The sequence below is a fragment of the Cryptomeria japonica genome, chromosome 1 (assembly GCF_030272615.1).
Source record: "Cryptomeria japonica chromosome 1, Sugi_1.0, whole genome shotgun sequence".
Taxonomy (NCBI): domain Eukaryota; kingdom Viridiplantae; phylum Streptophyta; class Pinopsida; order Cupressales; family Cupressaceae; genus Cryptomeria; species Cryptomeria japonica.
In genome coordinates, this window is record NC_081405.1 from 159950960 (window position 1) to 159959910 (window position 8951).

General features: G+C 36.0%; 1 protein-coding gene across 1 annotated transcript; it reads right to left on the minus strand.

Moving 5' to 3' along the window:
* Positions 1–1138: 1138 nt before the first annotated feature.
* On the minus strand, positions 1139–8318 carry LOC131029005 (uncharacterized). The gene is made up of 8 exons (XM_057959385.2): positions 7745–8318; positions 4211–4264; positions 3843–4077; positions 3571–3662; positions 3405–3468; positions 1876–1992; positions 1712–1786; positions 1139–1623 (listed from the first exon to the last, which is right to left on the minus strand). The coding sequence occupies exons 1-8, from the start codon at positions 8275–8277 to the stop codon at positions 1351–1353; spliced, it is 1443 nt and encodes a 480-aa protein (XP_057815368.2). The 5' UTR covers positions 8278–8318; the 3' UTR covers positions 1139–1350.
* Between the last annotated feature and the right edge of the window lie 633 nt (positions 8319–8951).

The window sequence follows — 8951 nt, forward strand, 5'->3', positions numbered from 1 at the left end:
TACTCGCACTCTAGTAGATATTGACATCTCTAGGCCTCTTTGTGGGGATGTGAATCTAATGGTTAAGGAAAGGCCTTGATCTCAATCACTTGATTATGAGGGCCTTCCTTTTCCATGTCACCATTGCTTTTCAATTAGTCACTTGGCTACACATTGCTCTCTCATGCATCATAAAGGTGTTGGCTACTTGGTGGAAGAATGTGAATGACAATCACTTAATTGTCACAAGTTTATCTAATTAAAATAATACTCTTATGCCTCATTTCTAAATTATTGTTACGTTCAAGGCAATTGAAGGTATGTTCAATGATAATAATCATAGAATGTCTCATTATATCTAAAAGCCTAACTTGTGAAGAAATATAAACCCCATCTTCATTAAGAATTCAAATGGATACACCTATGCAATCTACAAGGGGCAAATTGCCTTTTTGAGAGGAATAATAGACAAAAGGCTAAAATGTGCATTCAAGACATGAAACAACCTTCTTCATGCAATGCAATGAAGTGGAGAAAGAATTTGTTTGATAAGTACAAATACAAAGTTAACACAAATATATCAAGGCAATCCTACTTGACCTTGGAGAAGATAAAGAATTCAAAACTTTAATTCCATCTCTTATAAGAGCAATCTTATTGGTGTCTTAAACAAAATCATCGTAGATATTGCTTACAGAGCACAATGTTGATAACAAAGTGGTGCATGCACAATGAGACAAGCATAGAATTTATTAAGCAAGCCATAGGTTTTAATATGGCTTTAAGACAATGAAAGTAACTTTCTAAATTCTCTCACATTGTAAAGCTCTAATGATGAGGTAATTTTTCTAAATTTCAAATTTGCCTAAAAAAGCTTAATCAATAAATATGTTAGATTTTAAATAACACATTTGTATAATTTTAAATAAAGAATAAATAAATTTCAAAATTTTGATAATGTCCTCTACTACATACAACCACAAAATACATAATAAATCGTTTCTTTAATATAATAAATAAGAATAAATATTAATAAATGATTAACAAGGTTTCAAAACCACGAGTGCCCATTACTCAAAACAGTGGCGAATTAGTTCTTCTTCAGTTCTAATATTTCACTGTGATAAAAACTAAATAGATTCAATCTGAATCAAGAAACTTACTTGAAACAAGATGACCTTTTATTTATGAAAAGAAAATTGTTTACTTAAAAAGCCAATAAAATAATAAAGATGAAATTTTATCGTGGTCTTACGTACATAAATTATGAAGGCAACGGAGCAGGAATGGAAGCTTTCCTGAATATATAAACATTTGCAATGTATAAATATATATTGCAGTCTAGCATTGCGACCTACTGAAATGTAACGTCTATAAAAAGACGGATTTAACATAATCCATTATGCCCTCATGAGTAAAGGGATAAATATGTGCTTCTCTTGGTCCATTGTAACTATGCCAAATTAGGTGAAGGCTTTCCAGTTGAGGGCAAGACTGTTGCAAATCCTCCAGATGCTTAATAGCAAGAGGTTCTCTGGATTCCAGTCGCAACCGCTTCAAATAATGAAATTGCCAAGCCCCAAATTCGCAGCCTTCAAGATCATGTATAACACCAAATGCTGCAGCTGAAAGAGAGGTCAAGTCCTACATTGACAAGACAAAACCCAATGAGAATATAAAAGATGAGCTCATGAGCAGACAGCCCTAGCAAACAAATTGAACTGTGTCTAACCTTCAACCTCAGGGGAACAAGCGAATTAAGCCCATGCTCCGTGGGTATCTGAAAATGACTATGCAAATCAATTGCCTGCTCCAAGCCACATGTAGCAAACATTTTAGATAAAATACCACTCAAAAAAAAAGTACGAGTACAGTAAACACATGTGAACAAACTACCTCAATATTGGGGCATGCTTTTGTCAATGCATCTAATGAGAGTTCAGTAAGATCACACCGGTTAAGAGCCAATGCATTTAAAGGTGGTTGTCCAGCAGCGAGTAGTGCAAGAACTTCCTGTATTCCATAAAATTGAAGAGTTTAAATTCAGGATGCTTAAAAATTTGAATATTTGAGTACATAGAAGCTCTCTTTTTCTCACAAGGAATTCTCGTTAATTTAGGACCTAAAAAGACATCTCTACCTTTTAGGTTTTAATTAAATGAATGCTTCAAGACCCACTATGCATTAATAAAAATATATCAATATTATATGTTTACTTGAATCTTTTAAAATAGGAAACGGTTATCTAATTCTTACGATGCACCAAGACAATTATGCCCTTCATACGCCATAATGAATGCTCGACACACTGTAGGGGTTAGATAGCCATTTCCTTCAAAATGCAGGGCTGCTAGACATCAGTCACAATAACATTCTCTGCAAAGTACCTCGGTGATAAATCTTTCATAGAATTGGTATCCTACTTGCAGTATGCTACTGCAAGTGCCTATATCAGTTACTAGTCTTATCCGAAGTTCACCATACCAACTGTTCAGTTATAAAAATAGAAGCAAAAACTTGCGTCCAGCAAAACAGCCAGGCCAGCTATTTAACAAAACCGGATTTTTTAATGAAACAACTACTATGTTTGAAAAAACACACCAACAGAACAGGTTATTAATTCCAGATTTTTTTAAAATAAAATTGCCTCAACTCACTTACAAATACAGGTTTTGGTTTTTAAATTTTTGCTTCAATTTTATATTTGTCCTCTCTCCAGAATCAGGATTTTTCAGAGCGCAGGCAAAGTAAAGAATTATCAGATCAAGAATATAAGAATTGTCAGCATCAAAGAATACGAGCATACGCCAGGGCACACCGTTCCTCTTCTTAATTTTCCACATTCCTTCTAAACCTTCCTGGTGCCCCTCAAAGTTACAAATTGAGAACAGCGAACAAATTCTATTTTACCGCCTTAGGACTAATGTCTGTTTCATTTTCAACGCACTCTATTAATTATTGGGCAGTAAAATAACAACAATTAATTTCCTGTATGTTTTAAACCCAAGCAATTAATTGCATCTAGAACTTCAGTTTACCGTGCCATTAAATGCTACTATGGTTGTAAACTTGTCCTACAGTCTAAATACATTTATCCTAGAAAATCAACATAACCAAGTCCTTCAGCCTGTTGCAGTAAACTGGGCCAATCAAATTTAAAAGAGAATAGACCAAACCACAGGGAACATTTTGACTTTCAGGGTTAAAAAAGGAACTGGTATACACAATCAATTAATAAACAGGATTGGGAGTATCACTAAGGTCTTCTGGAGAACGCTCATCTGTATGTTATTTCCACATGTTATTAAGTGAAAAATAGATTAGCTCCGCTCTTACAAGCTCGCGTCTCTACCCTGATCCGGATTTTATCATTTTGACTAGCATGTAAAAATTAGAAGTAAGCCATTAATGGCTAAGAGATTTACTTTATCTGTGCAACGAAGATGACTTTCCCAAATGACCTCTGACTTCAGAGACTGTCCAAATGACCTGCGTTAGAGACAACGTAGAGAATCACTCTTTCCTTCTAACATTTTTTACAAAAAATGATAATTAAGGCAAGTATCCCGTGTAATGGGAAGAGAGCCTTACGGCATACGGAGATCAATGGAAAGAGTCTGGAGTTTGATGAGTTTTCCCAGCTCCATAAAAATATCTTGCAGCACTTTTCTCAAGAGAATATGCTGTAAATCACTCACAAAGAAAACATTTTACAAATTGTTTACTACAAAGGAAGAAACGTGAAAATGAGAGCATGGAGAGAAAACGTGAATAACTGCATCCAACCGCAACATGGGTGCGAAAATCACCCATCCCTACTAACTGCAATCTTACAACTTCCAGAAAAGATGATGCAAGCAAACCTGGAGAACAAGTGTAACAGACATAAGATTTGGACAGTGCTGGCTTATATTCAGAAATCCTTTTTCAGATAAATGGCCACATCCGCATGATGTTAGAAGATGGCTTGCATTTCTATCAGAAACCACCTCTTTTCTATTGGGAAAGAAAAGAGCATCGGGGGCTGCTGTCTGTTTGGCATCACAAATGTGCAGCAGTCTCAATGTATGAAGTCGTGGACAACTTTTTGTGATGATTCTGCAATGGCAGGTTGTGTATTAAAAGCATGCAAAGATTTAAAACAATATAACAGTGGTTCGAAAAGAAAATAGCTAACTTTACAGAGAACCTCAATTGTCCCCTCATACTGGAGCTAAAAAGAAATACTTACTGTAAGCATTCATCAGTAAGGCGGGAGGAGCAGATATCAATGTCACCCAAGTATCTGCAAAGAAGACAAGTATTTAAAAAGCTCTAAGCATACAACCCCTTTATTAAGGAAACAAAGAATAGGATACTGAAAAGCTAAAAGATGAATTACTTGTGCAAGTGATCAGAATTAGACAAACATTCCTTACATTTGTATAATACTTTCATCTCATTATTCTATTTTCCAATCTGAAAAGAGAAGCCAATGCGAAGGGCTTGAGGTCAGATCTGTCTTACATCTCAAAACTTCTTAGAATACAATTATAGATCCATATCAAGCCAATGGCATCTTGATTACCACAAAATTCTAAATTAATCCCTGTTCTCTAAAGCTTTTCAAGCAACCTTCAATAAAGACAATATAACATCATTGATTCTAAGATGGAGTAGCAAATGAAGGTTAACCGGAACTACAGGCCTTGTGGTGAGTAAATGAAGGTCAGCAGATAACACAAAGCTTGTCAAGCATGCAAATCAAACGAAGACTAGACCTGTTCTATACTAAAGATTCGATAAAGAGTACTCCATCGTGTCAAATACTTGGCACGTATCCATACACAAGCTTTTTTTAAAGTTTTGCTTTGGACATTAGCAGTTAGAAATTAATTTCATCCATTGAGAAAGCCTATATCTGGTGATAGGTCATCCAAAGAGATTATTGTCACGGCAACTCGTGGAATAATCAATTTCTAGTTTATAAGTAGCCACGTCAAGATTTCCCCCAGCGCAAAGGAGTTACTAAGGTAAATAATCTTGTAATTGAACGAGGTTTACAATTTTCTCTGCACGAATATGTGTATAGGAGAATGTGTTTTCAAAGGTAGAAATTGTGGGAAAAAGCTATTTTCTGACTTTACTATGCTGAATGTTCAAATTTTGTAACCCAGATATCACCAGTGAGCTTTGACAAGTCTGAGACTTTTGAGTCATGCTATGCGACTTCCCAATGAGTCTGGCACCAAACTAACGATTCGTTACAATATTTGTAAAAAGTGCCGTTTGATAGGAATTCTAGATGAGCTTTCACAGGGCATTGATTAGAGATTTGGCTAACCACAAAACATGTAGGTAAAAATGAAGATGATGAAGAGGGCGGTCTCGTTAATGATCCAGAAGATGAAAGAAGTCTAAGTCAGGAATTGTTAAAGGTTTGGGCTGCAATGTGCGGCTTAATGTTCCTAATGCCACAAGATTCCCTCAAGTTGGGGGGTTGTCTGACAGGGAAATCTTTATGGGCTAGGTGTAATATAAATGCTTTCCAAAAATGCACGGAGAGGAAATGGAAACTCCGTGGGTAACTGGAGATCTCAGCTATTTTAAAGAAATTGTGTTCGGATCTCTTCGGTGGTTAGTGGTTTCATGGCAAATCTGACCTCTTCCTTAAAAAGTGGAAATTGGATTGAACTCCCCAGTTTTTTTTCAAAATTTGGGAAGACATATTGTGAAATATTGCTAGCTCTTTCAATCAACTCATTATTATTGATGGGACGACCGAATTCAGATCTCTTATATTGTTTGTCAAATTTTGTGTTAACGCTGATGTGGATGAGGTGCCCCCTCTTCGATCACCTTTTCCTCCAAACCAAGCAAAAGGGTGCACAGATTGTTTATGAAGCTTCCCTAGTGATGTGGCTAATGGGTGCAAAAAATTGTAATAGAACACAATTTTTGGAATAAAATGGCTCAGACGGAGCCTTCTCTTCCTCAAGCTGTGTAAGCAATGCGCTTGAAAGGTAGTAATGCAATAGTACTCTCCAATATGACTAACCCTATAAAAAATCACTTGTGTGACCGAGAGCAAGCCTCGGCCTGATGTGAGTGGGGTGGAGCCTTGTAGGGAGAGTTAAAAAAAATCCGGCATCCACCCCTCCTAAACAAGAAGTTGGATACAATTCTGAGGTGGTATAAGAGTCTCGTGATCTCTTCAAATCCAAAATTGGCTCTTGAAAATGGGAGTTATTCTAGATTGTAGGTTGGCTCTTTCAAGTCGAAAGATCCGGCTACCGATATAATTCAGAGCTCTTCGAAGCACTATTGCTTCAAGCCACCTTGAACTAGCTGATCTGTTGTTGGTATGCCCTGAGTTTTTCGTTTCTGATACTGTTACTTGCCGTAACTTTTCAGCCTTTTTACTGATTATCTCATGTTATTTTTATTTTTTTTGCATCTATCTTAACTTCCTCAATACAACTTTATCTCCAAAGTCCTTTTAAAACCTACCTTCTTACCCTTATTAAAAAAACATTTAAAAAAGATGCTGTGACATCAACCTCATGCCTATGCAACCTAGACAGTATACACAGGTCAGAGAAGATATTGTTTTAAGAGGTCATCAAGAAGTTTGGAAGGAGAGGAAGGAGAGGGTGGATATTTTTTCACTTCTGAAGTCTAATCTGTAAAATACTTCATTTTGGAGTATAACGTCTTCAAAAATGTTGGAAACACTTTATCTTGACAGCTAGTGCTTGGTATTACCTATTCAATGAGAGGATTATTGAAAAGTTGGAGGAGCTCATCATCATCTTGAATAAAAAAAGGATTGAATTGTAGAAGTCAAAGATGACAAGGCTTACTGTCTCATAGACTATTTTCTTAGCTCCACAAACGTTAGTAAAGGATTGAATTGTAGAAATAAAAAATGACAAGGCTGACTGTCCCATAGACTATTTTTTTAGCCTTATGAACTTACAAAGATTTTCTTCTTTCTTAAAGATGCAGAGCATTTCTATAACATGGTAGTCTGTAATAAACCAAAACAAATTTCACTTTACATTAAAAAACAATTATTGCAATTTTTTATATAAAATATTTGCATTATTTTAATTAAAATGTATATTTAAATAAAAAAATAAAATTTTACAATCTTATATTTAATATCATTTTTAAATTTAAAAAATAATAATTAAAACAGAGATAAGAGACATGAAATTTCCAGTCCCTAATAATGCAAGACAGTGACAGATACAAAGAGTTGTTTCAGCGAGCTTAAACATTCCTGTTGTTTACAACGGACCGGCTATATAAGCATCTATGTTGCTCACTCCACAATTTTTGCCAAAAAACTTGACTGGGTTGAAAATAAAACATTAGATTGTCTTTTGCTAGAGGCAAACCCATGTCGACAGAAATTTTAGTGAAATATGCAGACTAATGATACAGATCTTGATAGTTTTTCAAGCCTTTCGGAAAGCCGAGTTCTTTTCCTTTCTACATGTGTTGATGAATGTCCTGTAGTTTTTTTCTGGTATATAAAAGGGCCCAATAAATTGCTTCACTTAAGGATAACAGAAGTTTTGAACAAAAATAGAAGACAGCAATTTCTTAGTCTAGACTCCCCAAAAAACCTGAATTTTTACCCCAAAAAAATGAGAATTCAAACCCTAGTATTCGAAGAAGCCATAATTTAAAAAAAAAAAAAAAATCCAGACAGATTTAAAATTTCACAAAAGCCAATACCTTCAAATATTGAAGGGGAAAAAGGAATTAAAAAGCCAACCTTCCCATTACCATTTTATGGCAGATGACGCGCTTCAAACTTGCAACCTGCGCCATGGGCTGCTGCAGGGGTGACGGCGTCTTCGGCGACGGGCCCCCATCGTCACCGACACCGACGCCTACAGAACCCCCCTCATCTTGACGCCCCAAGCCACTTTCCACAACCCCAAATTTTGACGGCGTTTTAAGACGCATGATACTTCTGGGCGTCTTGAACGACGCGAAAGGAGAATCTGTGGCAGGGTTGATCCATTGACGGGGCGGAGGCGTCTTGGGCAGCAGGGAAGTGACGGAGACCTTGACGCCCACGGCTGAGCATGACGGCGTGTCGTCAAGAACCCACGAACGTAACTGCGACGGATCCTCTGCTGCTGTTCGCCATGTTTTGCAGACGGCAGATGCAGAGAGCAGATCTTGCGGGGACTCGATCCTGCGCATTACGTTGATTACGATGTCCATTGCTTGCAGAGCAACGGCCTTAGACGACGACGGCTCTGTCATTTTGCTATTCTCGTGAGGCGATCTCTCATACATTATTCGTTATGCGCTTCTGACGCTCCTTACGGGAATGTGTAAATAGGCTTAAGCTCTAACGGCTCTTTCGCTTTCATATTTTAAAACCCTTCCTTTCCCGCCCAGGATAATATATAATAATATTTTTTTCCACCAAACACCTAGGTACCTTTAAAAAGAAATGTATTTTTATTTGTGCCCCACTTTGGTCTATGAGATTCTTGAGAAAAAGCCAACCAAAAAAAATTATATTTAAACTTCAAAATCCTTAGCAAAGCTTACAATAAAGGCCCTCTCTATCCAAATAAAAAATTAGAAATCTATGTACAAAATTTAAGTGTGAATTTTTAAAATATAATTTAATTTTGATTGAGAATTTGTGGATAAAATTGTGTATGAATTTTTTGTTCAATGTTTTGACTCATATACAATGACTTATCATGAACAAGAATAATTGTGAAATAGATTGCAAAATGAGGCTATATAAAATTATATGTTTAGAGGAAAAGTTAAAAAGAAAGGTAAAAAATAAGAAAGAAAAAGAGAAGGAAAGAAGAAACAATAAAGAAAATTAGGAACAAGAACAAGATTAAAAGAAAGATAAATAACTATTCTTGTTCTTGATGATGAATCCCTACGTATGATTTGCAACGTTGAACAAAAAAACATGCACAGTTTTATCTAAAAACTCTCAA

Coding starts and splice junctions, on each gene's coding strand:
- LOC131029005 (XM_057959385.2), bottom strand. CDS start 8,277: ATGTATGAGAGATCGCCTCACGAGAATAGCAAAATGACAGAGCCGTCG. Junction 4,078..4,210: donor CTTACTGATGAATGCTTACA/GTAAGTATTTCT, acceptor CTGCCATTGCAG/AATCATCACAAAAAGTTGTC. Junction 1,787..1,875: donor AAGCATGCCCCAATATTGAG/GTAGTTTGTTCA, acceptor GGCTTGGAGCAG/GCAATTGATTTGCATAGTCA.